The 19,498-nt window shown below is 31.6% G+C and overlaps 2 protein-coding genes across 4 annotated transcripts; both read left to right on the top strand.

The window, feature by feature from the left end:
- The first annotated feature begins 197 nt into the window (after positions 1–197).
- On the top strand, positions 198–4,578 carry LOC134705507 (putative inhibitor of apoptosis). 2 transcript variants are annotated; one of them, XM_063564226.1, is made up of 3 exons: positions 198–294; positions 2,557–3,095; positions 4,310–4,578. In XM_063564226.1, exons 2-3 carry the CDS (start codon positions 2,765–2,767, stop codon positions 4,429–4,431), a joined length of 453 nt encoding a protein of 150 aa, XP_063420296.1. In that variant the 5' UTR covers positions 198–294; positions 2,557–2,764; the 3' UTR covers positions 4,432–4,578. The 2 variants fall into 2 exon arrangements, with proteins under 2 accessions (XP_063420296.1, XP_063420297.1); XM_063564227.1 differs by having other exon boundaries at positions 278–294; positions 2,532–3,095.
- A 3,396-nt stretch (positions 4,579–7,974) lies between these two features.
- Positions 7,975–19,204, top strand: LOC134708301 (baculoviral IAP repeat-containing protein 2-like). Of its 2 annotated transcripts, none has more exons than XM_063568736.1 (3): positions 7,975–8,136; positions 17,135–17,688; positions 18,781–19,204. In XM_063568736.1, the coding sequence occupies exons 2-3, from the start codon at positions 17,175–17,177 to the stop codon at positions 18,900–18,902; spliced, it is 636 nt and encodes a 211-aa protein (XP_063424806.1). In that variant the 5' UTR covers positions 7,975–8,136; positions 17,135–17,174; the 3' UTR covers positions 18,903–19,204. The 2 variants fall into 2 exon arrangements, with proteins under 2 accessions (XP_063424806.1, XP_063424805.1); XM_063568735.1 differs by lacking the exon at positions 7,975–8,136 and adding an exon at positions 12,039–12,273.
- The last annotated feature ends 294 nt before the right edge of the window (positions 19,205–19,498 follow it).

Here is a 19,498-nt window from a genome sequence, read left to right as displayed (position 1 = left end):
TTACAATCTACGATTCGTGTTGCTTCATACATTATTTTTTCTTGTCTAATAAAACATTTGTATTCTTAATTTTGTAATTCTTTAAACTATTATTCATTCATTTTTCAGGAAGTTATAATCATTTTAAAGTTATTTTTACTACATATAACCATGTGATAACCATACATTTCCATAGAAATACAAAAACAAATAACAAATTTTGATTGGATGTGAAAATATAAACATCCAAATAGATCGAAATTCAAAATTTACTTTATGCTTCGCTGTCATTGCAAGAAGTTGTTGATGAATAATGTAAGTATAACATAACAGAAAAGTGTCATTACTGAATAGATTGTTTATTTTCATTTGCAGCTTATTTTTAATTAATGTTTTTTTAATGAATTCATCTGTGTTTATATTAATTTAATAAAATGAAAATGAAAACTCATAGATCTGTTTAATTGATTGAAGGTTGCTTACCGTCCAGTGGCAAATAGTGCATGCATGTTCATGACAAACTCGTGGAATATGTCATTCATTAAAACTCAGTTAGTCTATAAAAAAAACATTGAATCAGTGTAAACTTGTGGTGTAGTTGGCGTACATTTCATTCACAGCAAGATTTTTGTCATCATTAAATGACATTTGAGTCATCTCATCAACTGACCCTTTTGGCAATGCAATGAGTTGCCATGAATTATCGCCAATGACCGTCGTCTGACATCTTGACTATCGTATAACAAACAAGGACACAATCATCCTTGGTGCAGCGTATTTCAGACTAATTTAAAATATGTTGTCCCTAAATACCCTTCCGCCTGCTCATCTCAGCTGCTCACATGACTTATGCTCCCTGGGATCAGATACGAAAAATTCAAAAATCTAGATAACCCGCACCCCCCTCCCCTTTTTCCCCAACAACGAAGATGTGTTTTTGCTTGTCACAATAACACCATAATTTAAAGATAATTTTAATGATTTTTTTCTTATTTCATTCTATGTGGGTTTTTTTTTTTATTATATTTAAACTTTTAAGTGAGGGCAATTTTTGATAATTTTATGTTATTTTTATATATTATATTTTATATTGTCTCAGTTATAATTATTGAAAAAATTTGTATTCTCACGCGAATAAGATGTTGACATATTGTTACCTGTACGTATCGTTATTGGTTATGTAAACAAAATATGAGAATTATTTGGATTTTCTTTTCATGTTAAGCCCAAAACATTGAAATATAAACATACATGTAAATAAAAAAAACGTTTCCCTCCAGGTGTTAATTATCTACAAAAGAAGTGCTTGTTGTGAACAAAATGAACTAAGTTTTAAAATGTAAACTACTCCTTTACTGTTGACTTATAGATATAAAAAGAACTCCTATATAATTTTTTTTTTAAAATGCATATATGAAGCTGTACACATCTGAAAAGTGACGATTTTTGGCAAATTTGATAGATTTTTCATATTTAAGCTTGAATCGGAGCGTTTTTAATGACTAAATCTTTCACAAAAACTAATTGAATCAATTGAAATAGACACTTAAGAGTTTAAAAAGTGTCTAAAATATTTCGTCAGATGAACTTGAAAATTAGGCCAAAATCGGCCCTTACCGGACCTACTCCTTTACTGTTGAATTATTATTTATCAAATATCAATGAGAGAGCAAGAAAATAAGAATGAAACAAAAAGTTAGTCACTCACTTCTCTGATATCTTATTCTATCATAACCACTTATGATTTATCATTTATATTGTCCTATTTTTAAATTAACTGTTTACAAAACTTTTTTGTTCGAAATACTAAGGATTTTCTACTATTGGAATTGATAACCATTGCTTTTTTGACGAAAGTTTTGATTTCTCAATGCTTAAATTTGGTTTTTTAACTTTTTTTATTTGAGCACCACTGGTGAGTCTTTAGTAGAAGATTATTTGCATTTAATTCTTGATAATAATGCGTTATTTTGTTCTTCAATATACAGGAAATTAGAACAAAAAGACACGTTTACAAACTTTTTAATTTTTTCAATTATATTTTTTCGTTGAGTGGTTGTTTCCTTAATGTATACCACACATTTCCTTTTATTCTTATATTGTTAAGATTTTTAAATTGAGATGCATCTAACAATGAAATATTGTTACATAATTTGTTTACAGATTTTACATTTAGTGCAGTTTCGTTTCATTTTAAAGTTAATTAGTGTATTTTTTTCAAGTCAAAATCACTTGTTGGTAGACCACATTGTTTAAAAGATATCTTTTCTATTATGTACAACAGAAAAAAAACATTACAAAAGAACTTAGTACAAAATTTACAAAAAGTACTTCTCTATACAGCTCATTAGGATTGATTTAGAAATTACCCTGAATATTTTAAAAGTTATTTAAAAATGCGAAACTCGTGACGTAATTTTGGAATTTCGTATCTATATCAGTATAAAGCACCGCAAATCATTTACCAGTTTTACATATGATAATGATACACTTCAACAAAACCATATCATAAGTCTTTTCCTTTCACGTTTTTCTTATTACTAGTACTTCAGGTTTATTGTTTTTGTTTTTGTACAGCTCAAGTCAAAAAATAACAGCCAGCATGTTGTCAGTGATGCGGTCACCGTCTTTGTCAAGAGGGAGTTACGATGATGTATCTCAGCACCCCCTAGAAAGATTACACCCATTACGGGTAGATGTTGAACTAAGGAGGAACACATTTACAAACTGGCCGACGAATATGTTTGTGTCACCTGGAAAGTAGTGTGATAATGGCTTCTACTATATGGGAATCACAGACAAGGTCCAGTGTGCTTTTTGTGGTGGAATTTTAAGTGGCTGGACAAAAGACGATGATGTCCATAGTGAACATTCAAAACATTTCGGACAATGTGAACTTGTCCGTGTGAAGAACAATAACTGTGTTAGAAGGTTTGAATTTTCTAGCTCAGCCCAAACATGTCAGAAGAAAGAAAATAAATCTCCAGAAAAAAGTGTAAAACCGCACAACAGTCAATATTCTTTATATTGTGACAGATTGTCCACCTACCAATCATGGCCAAGAACATTAAAACAGAAACCAAATGATTTAGCAGCTACTGGTCTTTACTACAAAGGTTGGTATATTAATTTAAACTCTTTGACAAAACTTTTCGTCATCAGTTGGAAATTGTTTTGAACATCTGTTTAGCGCGAAACACGATCACTAAACTCATCATAGATACCAGGACTAAATTTTATATATACCCCAAACGCGCGTTTCGTCTACAAAAGACTCATCAGTGACGCTCAAATCCAAAAAAGTTTTAAAAAAGCCAAATTAAGTACGAAATTGAATCTGTAACTAACATGAAGATATGCAAAGTTGCAAAATACTGAACCTAAGAGTACTTGCAGTTATTAAAAATTAGCGCATAGACAATAACAATCACGTTAAAATCTTATCAAAGATCAAAGAATCAACCATAACTAATCCAATCGATTTAGCGTAAATACACCATAAATAGTATTACAAAAGCATGACAATGTGCAATGCCGACAAATTTTCATAGTATCGACATGATACGTTTTTCATGGCTGTATGAAAATATTTATTGAGTTAAGTTCTGCATTTTCAAGATCGAAAATTTTGTGATTGCATGCGATGTTGTATTCACTATTGTATTGCTCTGAAAACCCAAACGTAACGATAGAATAAATAAAATGGTTGATTTTTAACGGACACTTTTCTAATTACAAAATTTTTATATGCACATGTTAAAACTACAATGATTAGGCGTTTACAAAATATCTTAAGAGAGCCGTGGTGTAGTGGTTAGTGCATCGGACTACTAACACAAAGGTGCCTGGTTCGATTCCCGTTTGGGATGAAAATTTCAGGAATTCAATTTTCGGCTCTCCCTTAACACCATTTGCGAGTATGGTCTCGAGGAAACGACGATAGTCCGTCGGACGGGGACGATAAATGGCTGACCCGTGTTAAGAGAGAGCCATATCTCTTGCACGTTAAAGACACCCTTGTAGATTTCGAAAAAGAGTAGGCTAATGCCGCTACAAGGCAGCACTTGCACCCGTAAAGTGGAAAGGGATTAATATAAGTTGCAAAACTTGTTTCCAAATCCACTATAATTAAATATGTTTAAACTAAAATATCTAGAAATCTTGATACTTTCTTTACCAAGCAAAAAATTGAACAAGCGAATAAAAAACCTACTAATTAATTTTGAGACCCCGAATAATCTAATAGTATTACAAAAATAACAATAAATCAACAACCAACCATACATGTAATCTACTAAACAGAACTCATTTACATTTTGTACATTTTCAGGAACTAGAGACACTTGTCAGTGTTATATGTGTGGAGGGATACTTTCTGGATGGGAAACTGAAGACATTCCACAAGCTGAACACAAAAAGTGGTTTCCAAAATGCCCACTTGCATCCGGTTGATCGTGTTACTGGTGTTACTATAATAACTCAGAAAAATACACTTTATTTCTTGCTTTTGTATTTCTTTTGTATAAGAAAGATTTTCCTTTACACGCTTTCTGTCCTTACAATTATTGTTTTAGCATTGAAATCACACATATAGTATTATAAAATTTTAGAATAATTTGTTATCATTATTTTTACCGTTTTTCATGGAAGCACATAGAAATGAAGCTGATAAGTTTGAAATTCAACATATCATTGTATATCCAAAGTGAGTACTTTGAATATAAGTGCACATATGATGCATTGGGGTACAGTATTTTCATAAAGGGTATCTTGTATGAACATCTATAATTTTATTTGTGAAAAAAATGGAAAAAAATCCAAAGAACACAATTTCTATTCTCGAGGGACCCTTATCCTTTTCTAGTTTCTTTTTATACAACCTTTTCCGGTCCGAAACCTTTTGTTAAGCGCTGTCTGTCTATTGTTATTTGGCATGACGATGTTTTATCGTAAGACAGTAAGTAGCATATCATCATTATGTTCCTTCGATACTAACCTTTGACCTGAAGGACTAAACATTTTTTGAAAAAGTTGTAGTTATGTGTATGCATCGAGAATTTGACGACGAGGTACTACAGGCTATTTATTCTATAAAGTCTAACCCAGACTCAAATTGTTTTGTAGAGGATGCATTTGTAATGATCTTTGATGCATCCAATGTATCTGTATGTTAGTTCTCGGTTGAACCTATATCAGCTTTGCTTTTAATCAAAATATATTATATATCAATGCTATTGGTAATGTTTTATGGAATATTTGATACCCATTCCCAGCATATCGTTTGGAATATATGTCATATTGAAAGCCAAACACAAAATAAAAAGGCCATCTGCAGTAAGTCCGCTTATCAAAAAAAAATATAAAAGTTGAACATTTTCTACTTCTCATGGAATTCCTGATTTTGGACAGGCAAATTCTAAAATTCTAAAAACTCATAAATCTAAAACAAACTGACAACACAATGGCTAAAAATCAAACAGACAAACAACAGCACACATGACACAACATAGAAAACTAAAGAATAAACAACATGCGATTTTTTTATGAATATGTTTTTCATTTATATTCTTCCTCGTTATCATTTGAAAGCTTAGAAAATTAATGAAAATGAAGTCTCCTCATTTTTAAAAGAGTTAAGTCAATTTTCTGTACCATCTATGCATTTACTGCTTTCCATTGAACATTTATTAATCAAACTATTTTAAAATCAGGTAATCACATAGTTTATCAGTTGTATTCTTATTGTTTGCAATCTTATCAGTCAGTTATAATCAGAAAAAAATAGCTATGTTATAATCCGAGTTCATTTTGAGAATACCCGTCATGATTTTCGTTTTTTCTTCTAAAAACATAGGAGTACTGGTTTCTCAGCTCTAGTTTGTAAAAGTATACTCAAATGTCATTGCTTTTTTTTCTATTAACTTTTTGTTGCAATAACCGAAGAAGTCATATGAAACAATAAAAATCCCTTGTTTACATATCTTCGAAACCATATGTCTTAATTGAAATCGTATTACATAATACAACAGCCTAGACGGTTCAGCAATCAGCAGGATAGTCGCTTATTGAAGAAATTAAAAGAATGTTCATAAATTGAAAATCAGGGAAAACATTTTCTGTAGCAAGCTATTGATAGGATTGCAAAATCGTTCTTCTTTCTTCAAAAATTGAAAATAACAGCTCATTTTTTTTTTATTATTTTCGAAACGCTTTTTCTGAAATAACCTTTATCAGGAACACTTATACCAAGGTTAATTTTGTCAGTTTAGAACGATAATCAAACTTGCAACATTATCTGTGTAGTAGAATTTTAAACTTATACATTATTGCTACACGTCTTTGGATCTTCTTTTATTATATTGAGTTTTCCGAAGAAATCTTTTGTCCTCTCTGCATTTTCTTATCTTGTTCTGACTGTTTATGTTCAACCTAAGATATGGAGTGTGCATGTATTGGGAATATCTCGACGAATTACTCCTTGAAGAAGTCAGTAAGTTTATCGCATGCTACTTGTTGTATAATAATAACAAGGCTGGTCCAGTCTTTAATTGTTTTGCCGGGAATCGAACTCATGCTATTGGGATATCGAGACAACAGCGTTCTAGACCACTCGGTCACCTAGACTGACCTAGAAATTCAGTTTTCTGTTTCTTGTATTACATTCACATGTGATCCACATACTAGTATGCTGAAAACACATATATTATATTCATACTTACTTCAGCTATTAGTACGGAGCAAAAGTTTGTTCTTCTCTCCCCGGAATTCGAACTCATGCTATCAAAATATCGAGACAACGCTGCATACACTGTGTTTATCTCTCTGCAACACACAGTCACCTAGGCTAAACAAAAAAATTAAGTTTTCTGTTCTCGGCAGTGTATCACCTTCACATGTGATCCACATATGCTAAAAACACATATTATTCCCAATTGTGAACTTTCTATTTCTTTGTAGCAAAATTCCAGTAGAGCCTGCATACGGAGTATATATCTTCCAATTGATACGATATCCCCGGGGTGATATATCCTATCATGATTTCCTTGATAGAGAATTGCTGCTCACAAGGAAGCTATTAAACCAAGATTTCCAAAAGGTGAAGTTGAAATCATCCCTTCGTAAATTTTATGGACGCCAATACGAGTTGGTTGACCGTTATGGAATAACCGTTTCACATATCTCCTTATTCCGTAACTACAATACCCTTCACTTTTCACAAATTTGACATACCGAATTAGACTATTTATCGGATTTGTAATAACATAATCAACACGACGGGTGTCACATGTGGAGAAGGATCTGCTTACCCTTCCAGAGCACATGAGGTCACCACCAGTTTTTAATGGGGTTCGTGTAGCTAAGTCCTTAGTTTTGTATGTTGTGTCTTCTGTACTATTATTTGTCTGTTTGTCTTTTTATTTTTAGCCATGGCGTTGTCAGTTTATTTTCAATCTATGAGTTTGACAGTCCCTCTGGTATCTTTCGTCCCTCTTTAATGATAGACAGTGAGTGTGTACTTCATTTTCATTTCCAAAATACAATAGAAAGTCTCGAAAAGTGTCAGAAAGAAAAATCGAAATAAGTCACTTATATGCACAGGCACTCGTCTCAGAAAAAAATCTTATATACCTGTGTTATAGAAAGGTATTTAGGAGAAAAAATATTCTGAGACGAGTTCCTGTGCTTATATGTGCACACGTAAATGTCTTACGAAACGAACAACATATAGTATATTGTTTGATTTGTACACCCATTTACTTAATTATTTACAAAATAAGTGAAAATATTTGTATTCATCAATTCATTTAGAGAAAACGGGAGTAAAATGTTTGTGTTTTAATTTTTTGAGGTGAACACTACCATGACTACAGTTATAAACAATAGGTTAAATTTTCAGAAATTTATTTCCGTTGTGATTTTACAATGTGTATATAAAGACAGCATCTTTCAATTTTATAAATAGTAACTAGTTCGTAATATTTCCTGGTATTATATTCATATGAAAATGTTTCAATAAATGTTTAATTTGGTAAAATTATTCATATTTCAATTTTAACACAAACGATAGTTTGCAATTTGAAAATATATAATAGCAATGGTCATTACGATATCGACATCGGAATATAGGTACAAGCACTTGATGCTAATCTAACATGGGTAAGCACAATATTTTTATTGACACATATGTAATTATGAGGAAATTTGACACTGCATATAAATGGGAGGATTCTGCAAATATGTCTATCATTATTCAGAATTCAGAATAAAATAAAATGTGTGACCCTTGATTTCTGCAAATTTTACTATCTGCATTAATATTCGGATACATTTTTTTCCCTGTACTTTATTATTCAATTTGATTTTAATAAATAAAATGTGTGACCCTTGATTTCTGCGAATTTTACTATCTGCATTAATATTCGTATACATTTTGTTCTCTTTACTTTATTATTCAATTTGATTTTATTGTAATAAAACAAAACTAGGAAAGTTAATCTAAATATTTGTAACTAGAATCTTTTGTAACACTAAAAAGAAAAGATTTTTTTTTAGAAAATCACGGCGTTCTTTCAAGTTGTATAAAAATGTGCTATTTATTTTTCAACGATGTTGCATTTAAATTCGCTTTGTCTTTAAATATATATATTTTGCTACCCAGAGAGAAAAATAAATTTTTTAAGTGACTACAATTTAGTTTCATAAGAAATGAATATGAGTCACTAAGAAACTCCCCATAATTCTGTAAATTTAAATCATCTTTTTGCTTAAGTAGTGGGGACATAAATATCATGTAATATTTAGTCAAAACACTTACAAAGACTAACAGTGAAAATATGTATATTGCATGTGATAATGAAATCTTGTTGAATAATTTGTCTTAAAATATAATCGATTGAAGGTATAAGTCTTCAGATTAACAAAAATAGGGTATTATTGTGAGCTTCCAGGTGAAACTCAAAACCCCCTGAAATAAATTCACCTTTTATGGTTGATATTAAAAAATTGCCGTATCGTCATGGTATGTATAGTGTCCGGCTAGAAATCGTGGTTTTCGAGTGATATTTTCGGGCTTTTTCGAGTGTGACCTCTTTTTCGAGTGATTATGATAAAAAAATGTAAACAATCAGGCTTCCTTTGTAATACGACGTGATATAGACGCATGCGTTTATTATACAAGGATACACAAGGTGTGTTAGTATTTGAGATAAAAATATATTAAGATTCCGATATTATTTATTGGTTTTTGTTTTTAACTACAAAGGTTGGTATATTAATTTGTTTCCCATTACGAAGACTTTTTACCATCAGTTGTTAATTGTTTTGAACATCTGATCCGCGCGAATCACTAGAACATTTAATTAACATGAAGACATTCAAATACGCAAAGAACTTATCCAGGAATACTTGAATATTGAAAATAAGCGCGTAGTCTTTAGCAATAACGTGTAATAAATAAAAATAAATGTTTTCCATATTAAAGTATCAACCCAAACCAATCCAACAGATTTAGCATAAATACGATATGAATAGTATTAGAATAGCATGACCTTTGTGCAATGTCGAAAAAATTTCGAAATATTTACATGATGCGGGACCATACGTTTTCATTACTGTATAACAATACTTATTGAGTTAAGTTTTGCATTTTCAAAAGCAAAATCCATGTACGTACCGAATAATATTTATTCATATGTCTATTGTTTTATGAGAGAAGTGCACGCGATGATAAATTGTATTCACTATTGTTTTGCTCTTAAAACACAAATGTAAATAAATGTATGTGCGGTATGCGTATGAATTTTCGGATCCACTTTAGTCTCTTGTCAAACAAGTGAATAAACTATCTATGCAAACTAATAGGGTATTTAATAGATTGAAAACAGGTTTAAAGTTTATCAAAGGCTGGGCGGTGACCACTCGACTTGCAGGTAATTTATCAAGATGTTCGATTCAAAACTAGACATCGACGATAAAGAATTCACCAAGACTACTGACAGGTCAATTGAAGCCTTACGTTCTTCTGCATAATCAACGAAAAGAACAGGTATTTCAGAAAAAGATAAGTCACCAGAAGTTTAAAATGCATATGTGTTTACTTTGATGACAACGTATTTTGATAATAAACTTTCCGTAAAAGAGAAGAATTTTTCAGATACTACAGAGACATTAGTAAGGAGAGCAGGGAAGGCAGATAATAACTTAAATTTAAGGGGAATCAAGTACAGTTTGAGCTTAATTCTGATATTCAAGAAAGTATCAGCTCGGCAATTAGTTACATTGAAAAGAATCGACCTAAAAAGGCAGTCCAGGTATAAGAAGATTCGTGCGTCCAGCTCAAGAAGAGATATAAATTAATCAGAATGGCAGATAAGTCCGAGGGCGGTTGGAGAACACTGAATACCTTTCAGGTGAAGTGGCCAGCGACGGAAGATGAGAAAATAATACACGCAGCTAACAACAGGGCATTAAAAAAGATCGAAGCAGTGAAAATAAATAAACACACCAGTAGAAAGCGTCCTGCAGAAGCATCTTGTTTAGCAACTCAAATGGCACATAATGGTACAGGTTGTTCTGACGATACATTTCACCTGCAGCCCTTTCGAGGGGGTTTGGCCGCCAGCGGCCAAAGTTTCGGCCAACAAAATATCTTCAAGACCTCAGACGTCTGCTTCAACTGTGGCATGCAAGGGCCCTGGGTAATAGACTGCAGAAATGGAAAGGCAATGACAGGGTCTCCCAGAAAATCTTCTTCTTAAGGATCATAACAGTGACATTTTCTAGGTACAGGATTATTGATATATTTCAAACATTTTATGAATATGAAAATTGTAATTCTAATATTTATGTTAAAGGTCGTTTGAAAAAATCTATTAACTTTTGGAAACAAATCAATGCCTCCGATTTCAATTTGAATGTTATAGACTGAAATAAAATTCTGTTGATTCACGAGCCTAAATAAATTTTCTTACGAAAAAAAAATTCATCATTTGATAATAGTGAATTCGTTTCAACAGCTATTTTAGATTTAATGAAATGTGGGTTCATACGTGTGGTATCGATTAGACCGCACGTGGTTAATCCTCTAACCGTCTCGACTGCCAAAAAATAAACACAGGTTAATTTTAGATTTGCGACCTATAAACAAACAGGTAGTCGATAACAAGATTATATTTGAAGACGGGAAAGTAGTTAATCAGTATTTATCTTCTATTTGTTTCGAATTCGTTTTTGATACACTGGACCTGGATTAAAAACCCTATTGATTTTTTTTATGGATAATATACACAAGGGATCTTCATCCGCCGGATAAAGTACACTGGCGGAATCAAACCACAGTTACAAACATTGCGGTCTATGTTATATATAACCATTCGCTACTTCATTAACATTAAAAAAAATATAGTAATATTATGTCAAAATATCTCTTAATCTATATGTGAAATAAATATACGCATATGACTAATGGCCATCAATATTGATGGTTCGAATTTTGGTGCAAAGTAAGAAATATAATAACAATAAATTCCGAATTCCGAGGAAAATTTAAAACGGAAAGTCCGTAGTCAAATGGAAATATTAAAAGCACATCAAACGAATAATGAATAACAACTGCCATATTCATAACTTGGAACAGGCATTTTCTTAAGCTGGTTTTATAGCTACATCTAATGTGATTCAATTCCAATAATTTAATAACATTTAACCATATGTTAATATATTTTTATGATATAAAATACTTTTTTTAATGAAGAATAAATCAAACTGGTGACAACTTTCGTAAGATTGTCAGAAATATAAGCTCTAATTGAGAAAAAAAAAACGTTGATCGTTAATTTATCAAATCTCTGAAATATACAAGGAGGGTTACATCAAATTTGTACCATATAATGTGATCTTAACCAAGTTTAGAATAGGCCAGTCATTTCATCTCTGCTAGTCAAATAGTCTAATTCAACTCGAACTCTGACCTTTTACTCAAACTCACATTCGATGATTTGTCGGATACGCCCTATACTAATACATAAGGGTATATCTAGTTAAGTGAATGTCATGTGTGCTGATTGTTATTAATCATGTAAATATATGACTTGCTCATTTGTGCGCTAGGAATCATCGTTTTTAAAAGTATCGTGATAATTACTTGTAGTTTACTAGTATCTTGATTAATTAAGAAATCAATATAACAGTTATAGTTACTATTAAGTGACAATTTTACATGAGGTTTGGTAGCATTAGTACGGTTACTGATACGAAGCAGGCATTTGATATACAGACGTTCCTAGATGTTAAAAGGTAGGCAAATGTTTTCATTAAAACAGTTAGAGATAAACAAATAAATAGATAACACAAAAGATGAACCATATGACTGTTCAGTAAGGATTTTTGCTTCCGTTTACTCCACATGTCTGTGATCAATAGTTACCAGGATTATAATTTAGTACGCCAGACGCGCGTTTTGTCTATATAAGGTAGCACTCCACAGTTAGGTGTGTAGTTTCGCATTTTGGCCCCTGTGGATTTTTTAAATATGAGAGCTAGTGTGCAATAAAATTCATTTTTGGATAGCTGAGTATTAAAATAGCCTTTGTATTGGGTTTATATGAACATCAAGGTTATGTAATGTATGTAATATAGGCTGTTTTCTGTATGACAGTCCGTATTTGCATGTCCATACCATACATTGGTCCGGCAATTATTGTAATGTTTTTTTCCAACTTTTTATCGCACGAACTTTGTGATTGGATTTTACGAAAAAATGAGGCGAAAGACACCCATTTTTTATTTGATCATTAGGAAGATTTAAGGAAAAAGTTTCTAAAAAGGTATCACTCAAAGGCATTGAAATTCTAGTTTGATCCAAATTTTGGGGGGATATATGACATGTTCACCCCCCTTTTTGCAATATTTTATGGTAAATAAATGCTGAATGTTGCCATGGATACACATAAAAGGAATTAATTTTCACCCTTTTAACTTTGGAAAATTGAATCTATGGAAGATACTGATTACATACATATGCACATGTACAACACAAACAGTTAGGTTAGTGTATTAGAAATCCAGGAATAGGAGATGATAAAACATTTTGGGGCTCATTTTTAATTTTATTTTCTAACTGTGGAGTGCTACCTTATGGCACATCAGAAAGCACAGAAATGCACTTTTAAAGTTAAAATTGACCACAAATCTTTAGTCTTTTATGTTCTTGTTTTAGTTCTGAAGGTAAAAAAAATGCTAGGAATGCAATTTATGTTAATTTTATTGTTTACTGTCCTTAGCAACCAAATGTACACATTTTGACACTTAGACATGTTGCGGTCTTAAATTTGTACCCCGTTAGCTTTGCCCTTGTAACCAAATATTGCGCTTTATATGATAATCTCAGAATGTATCGCTTTATATTTTTGAATGCGAATAAGTCAAATAAACATTTTTAGCAGGATTTTATATCATAATTTGGCATTAATTAAATTTAATGATGCCAGTACTGTTAGAAATTTATACCCTGCTTGAGAGCTTCTAAACCAAGGTTAGGTATGCTATTTACAGCAAAAATTACCTATAAGTGCTTTCAAACACCTTAAACTTGTACAATTTGTCCTCTGTTAGGGTAATTTTATAATTTCAAATAAAAAAAAGGGAAAAGTTTTAGATATTTACCCCAAAAATGAGACAGACTTGAAGTTTTTCACTATGACTCAGCATTTATTTTAAAATCACTTTTTGTCGCGTTTCAACACCAACTGCTAACCTTCATAAAATCTTTATTACTGAACCAATTTTAAAAACTAAGGTACCATTTTCATTGTAACAACTAGTAGAACACAGAAAACATAACAAAAGTTGAGGCAGGAGGGGAAAAATTTCACCTTAAGGTAGCACTCCACAGTTAGGTGTGTAGTTTCGCATTTTGGCCCCTGTGGATTTTTTAAATATGAGAGCTAGTGTGCAATAAAATTCATTTTTGGATAGCTGAGTATTAAAATAGCCTTTGTATTGGGTTTATATGAACATCAAGGTTATGTAATGTATGTAATATAGGCTGTTTTCTGTATGACAGTCCGTATTTGCATGTCCATACCATACATTGGTCCGGCAATTATTGTAATGTTTTTTTCCAACTTTTTATCGCACGAACTTTGTGATTGGATTTTACGAAAAAATGAGGCGAAAGACACCCATTTTTTATTTGATCATTAGGAAGATTTAAGGAAAAAGTTTCTAAAAAGGTATCACTCAAAGGCATTGAAATTCTAGTTTGATCCAAATTTTGGGGGGATATATGACATGTTCACCCCCCTTTTTGCAATATTTTATGGTAAATAAATGCTGAATGTTGCCATGGATACACATAAAAGGAATTAATTTTCACCCTTTTAACTTTGGAAAATTGAATCTATGGAAGATACTGATTACATACATATGCACATGTACAACACAAACAGTTAGGTTAGTGTATTAGAAATCCAGGAATAGGAGATGATAAAACATTTTGGGGCTCATTTTTAATTTTATTTTCTAACTGTGGAGTGCTACCTTATGGCACATCAGAAAGCACAGAAATGCACTTTTAAAGTTAAAATTGACCACAAATCTTTAGTCTTTTATGTTCTTGTTTTAGTTCTGAAGGTAAAAAAAATGCTAGGAATGCAATTTATGTTAATTTTATTGTTTACTGTCCTTAGCAACCAAATGTACACATTTTGACACTTAGACATGTTGCGGTCTTAAATTTGTACCCCGTTAGCTTTGCCCTTGTAACCAAATATTGCGCTTTATATGATAATCTCAGAATGTATCGCTTTATATTTTTGAATGCGAATAAGTCAAATAAACATTTTTAGCAGGATTTTATATCATAATTTGGCATTAATTAAATTTAATGATGCCAGTACTGTTAGAAATTTATACCCTGCTTGAGAGCTTCTAAACCAAGGTTAGGTATGCTATTTACAGCAAAAATTACCTATAAGTGCTTTCAAACACCTTAAACTTGTACAATTTGTCCTCTGTTAGGGTAATTTTATAATTTCAAATAAAAAAAAGGGAAAAGTTTTAGATATTTACCCCAAAAATGAGACAGACTTGAAGTTTTTCACTATGACTCAGCATTTATTTTAAAATCACTTTTTGTCGCGTTTCAACACCAACTGCTAACCTTCATAAAATCTTTATTACTGAACCAATTTTAAAAACTAAGGTACCATTTTCATTGTAACAACTAGTAGAACACAGAAAACATAACAAAAGTTGAGGCAGGAGGGGAAAAATTTCACCTTAAGGTAGCACTCCACAGTTAGGTGTGTAGTTTCGCATTTTGGCCCCTGTGGATTTTTTAAATATGAGAGCTAGTGTGCAATAAAATTCATTTTTGGATAGCTGAGTATTAAAATAGCCTTTGTATTGGGTTTATATGAACATCAAGGTTATGTAATGTATGTAATATAGGCTGTTTTCTGTATGACAGTCCGTATTTGCATGTCCATACCATACATTGGTCCGGCAATTATTGTAATGTTTTTTTCCAACTTTTTATCGCACGAACTTTGTGATTGGATTTTACGAAAAAATGAGGCGAAAGACACCCATTTTTTATTTGATCATTAGGAAGATTTAAGGAAAAAGTTTCTAAAAAGGTATCACTCAAAGGCATTGAAATTCTAGTTTGATCCAAATTTTGGGGGGATATATGACATGTTCACCCCCCTTTTTGCAATATTTTATGGTAAATAAATGCTGAATGTTGCCATGGATACACATAAAAGGAATTAATTTTCACCCTTTTAACTTTGGAAAATTGAATCTATGGAAGATACTGATTACATACATATGCACATGTACAACACAAACAGTTAGGTTAGTGTATTAGAAATCCAGGAATAGGAGATGATAAAACATTTTGGGGCTCATTTTTAATTTTATTTTCTAACTGTGGAGTGCTACCTAAGACTCATCAATTATTGACATTGCTTGTATCCTTTAGATAACCAAACACACATACTGCACCCGTTTTCCGTCTCTAGGTAAGGGTTCAAATTGAGGTTCAAATGAAAACGGATTCAATGAGGTCTAAAAATTCATCATCAACGTTTCTGGGCTTAATTTGACGAAATTGAACCATACTGGCTGCTTAAAGCGAATTATTTTTTTACTATTTTTCACTTTCATTAATGATTGAACGATCAAAAAATCATACTTTATTTTTTTTATATATCGTGTAGCTTGTGCCCCTTTTAAACCAAAAACATATCACAGTATAGCACAGTTAACATATTATTAAAATAAATGCACATATCTCAATATACCAACTCTATTTGTCTGTTGTGAGGCAAAAAAGTATACAATGTGCTTAATTTAGAAATATTACCTTAGTTATGTCTGCCTTCTTCGAATTTTACTGTCTGAATTAATATTAGTATACATTTTGTTCCTTATATTTCATTATTTTATTTGTTTATCTGAACATTTATCAGCATAAAATAAGATCTTTTAGAATATCATGAGGTTCTTTCAAGATTAATGAAAATGTGCTAATTATTTCACAACGAACTTGCATTCAGGGTCGCTTTGTCTTTAACTATATATATTTTGCCCCCCAGAGTGAAAAATAAAAATGTAAAGTGACTACAAATTAGTTCCATAAGTAATGAATGTAAATCACTTAAAAACTTCCCATAATCAAGTAAATTAAAATCAGCTGTTTACATCTTTTTGTTTGAGTAGTAAGGAAATAAATATCACGTAGTATTTAGTCAAAACACCATGTAAGGACTTACAGTGATAAGGTTGTTTTTGCATGTGGTATTGAATTAAAAGTTTGTCTTAAATATAATCGATTGAAGATACGTGTTAAACTTACACCAAAATAACTTAGTAAATACACTACTGGTTTTTCAGTAAAAATATGGGTATTGTCGTTATTGGATTTCAGGTGCAACTCAAAACTCCCATAAATAAATTAACCTTCTTTTATATTTGATAAAAATTTCCGTATCGAACATCGATATAAATATGCAACAAAAAAAGTGTCAGTATTAATGCAATACCAGTTAGTCACACAAGGAATACGCTAGTACCAACTTTAAAGTATATATTTTTCTTTCTGTTGTACTTTTTACAATCTTTGAATATTAGTTTCGTATTGTTATTTTAGTTGATGTTGTACACCTTTAGTCTAAGTCATTACATCCAGCATGTTGTCAGTGATGCAATCACCGTCCTTGACAAAAAGGAGTTACGATGAAGTTCCTCAGCACCCATTAGAACGATTACATCCATTACGGGTAGATGTTGAATTAAGAAGAAACACCTTCACAAACTGGCCATCTAATAGTGTCGTATCACCTGGAAAGTTGTGTGATAATGGCTTCTATTATATGGGAATCACAGACAAGGTCCAGTGTGCTTTTTGTGGTGGTATTTTAAGTGGCTGGACAAAAGACGATGATGTCCATCGTGAACATTCCAAACATTTCGGACAATGTGAACTTGTTCGTGTGAAAAACAATAACTGTGTAAGACGGTTTGAATTTTCTAACTCTGTTCAGACATGTGAGAAGCAAGAAAATACCTCTTCGGATAATAATGTAAAACCACACAATAGTCAATATTCTTTATATTGTGACAGACTCTCAACTTACCAAACTTGGTCAAAAACCTTAAAACAGAGACCTGACGATTTAGCAGCTACTGGTCTTTACTACAAAGGTGTGTATAGTAATTTTAAATTAATTTCTTCATCTCTGTGTTTATCTTCAACTTTAAATGCACGTGTGATTAAAAGGGAGGGGTTAAAGAAAATACGACTTACTTACACAACAAATTATTTTCCATCTGACTTGGTGCATACAATTTACAGACGAAAACATGATCATTATTACATAGTGTGTGAAGACAGTATCTCCAGATTTAAATGAAAAATCTATTCTAATACTAATATTTTTTTCCGAATAACGCCATTCTATTTTAGGAATACAATCCACGATTTACTGCCCGAAACACCCGTTCAATGGCAGATGACATTTGCCTCTTTAAAATAATCAACTACAGGAACGAATTATCAATTGCACCATAATAGCAATTGATATATCATTTTGCATTGAAGATCATTATGTAAGTTTTAACAACCGTTTGTTGACAACTTAAAATATACAATTGAAAATCCTGAGTATATAAATACAATACAGTTAAACAGGTACCGGACTTCTAAGAAGAAATGTCGGGTTGAACCTAGTTGTGTGGCTAGTCAAACCTCGCACTTTCATGGCAATGTAAAATATAACACTTAAATGACAACATAACATTACAGGAGTACAGTACAAATAAGAACATTCAGGACAGAGAATAAATAATACAATAGTACATTTCGGCATGCTAACCACACAAAACATTGAACAATTAAAACAACCTAGCACAAATTAGATGCAATCAGATAACAATAACTTGAATAATATTTACAGAAAGATGTCATTAAATTTAAAGTTCGTGATATCCTAACAAAATTTCTGTAGGCACATCCCCGACCCTTCTGAGTTGATATATATTTTATAGTGTTAGTATAATTGTATACAATCGGATTTAAAGAATCTGAAACAATTCGGAGACACTGAATGGTCAAACATAACAGAAAAACATCCAATTGTTAGCTTTATTACTTACTAACTTACTCACTGACCTCGATGCCCTTAGCGTGTCGGGCAGTTTGATCTAAGATCTTCCACTTTTGTGTTCGTTGACATATATCAATAACAACCAAATATATAAACTTTAAGATATGACTCTGTATTTTTACTTTTCTAGGAACTAATGACACATGTCAGTGTTATATGTGTGGAGGGATACTTTCTGGATGGGAAACTGAAGACATTCCACAAGCTGAACACAAAAAGTGGTTTCCGAAATGTCCACTTGTTTCCTGTTGACCGTTTACTCATACGCAAAGTTACGATTTGAAAAATCATTTATCATTCATACCAGTAAAATGCACTGTCTCACAATCTTTATATACATTTAGCTCCACATCAAATATCTCAAAAACTTCTGACTTAGTAGAATTATCCTATAAATGCGTTTACATAAATATCAAATTTTTGTATGCTAAAAAAGTTTCTTTATGATAAAATTGTATGTTAAATTTTTCCTCTTTCATAAAATAATAGAGAGATGAAAATGTTGACTATTTGTGATCTTGATTGAAAATGTTTGAAATTTTGTGTTCAAATAGTACATGTCATTCCGTGAATTTTTGCCCTTAGCTCACATATTAAATTCATAAACATTATCTATAACATGTATAAGGAACTATCCTTGCTACTGTTAGTCAAAGAACAACCTTTAAAACAATTGTGAACTTCATTGTCATTTGGTCTCCAGTGAAGAGTTGTCTGAATGGTAATCATATCACATGTTCTTTTTAGCAAAAGCTAAATTAAAACTGAAAACTGAAAATTGTTATGCAGCACGACTTTTTTTTTATTTAAAAAAAACTTTTAGGATTACGGATATTTCGTAAGACCAA

Source organism: Mytilus trossulus, chromosome 2 (assembly GCF_036588685.1).
Source record: "Mytilus trossulus isolate FHL-02 chromosome 2, PNRI_Mtr1.1.1.hap1, whole genome shotgun sequence".
In the NCBI taxonomy this organism is placed as follows: domain Eukaryota; kingdom Metazoa; phylum Mollusca; class Bivalvia; order Mytilida; family Mytilidae; genus Mytilus; species Mytilus trossulus.
The sequence above is the reverse complement of the archived record's forward strand: the minus strand, read 5'-3'. Positions and strand labels throughout refer to the sequence as shown.

Excerpts from the sequence above, each read along its gene's own strand:
- LOC134705507 (XM_063564226.1), top strand. The coding sequence starts at position 2,765 with ATGGGAATCACAGACAAGGTCCAGTGTGCTTTTTGTGGTGGAATTTTA. Across the intron at positions 3,096-4,309 it reads TACTGGTCTTTACTACAAAG|GAACTAGAGACACTTGTCAG; the intron begins GTTGGTATATTA and ends GTACATTTTCAG.
- LOC134708301 (XM_063568736.1), top strand. The coding sequence starts at position 17,175 with ATGTTGTCAGTGATGCAATCACCGTCCTTGACAAAAAGGAGTTACGAT. Across the intron at positions 17,689-18,780 it reads TACTGGTCTTTACTACAAAG|GAACTAATGACACATGTCAG; the intron begins GTGTGTATAGTA and ends TTACTTTTCTAG.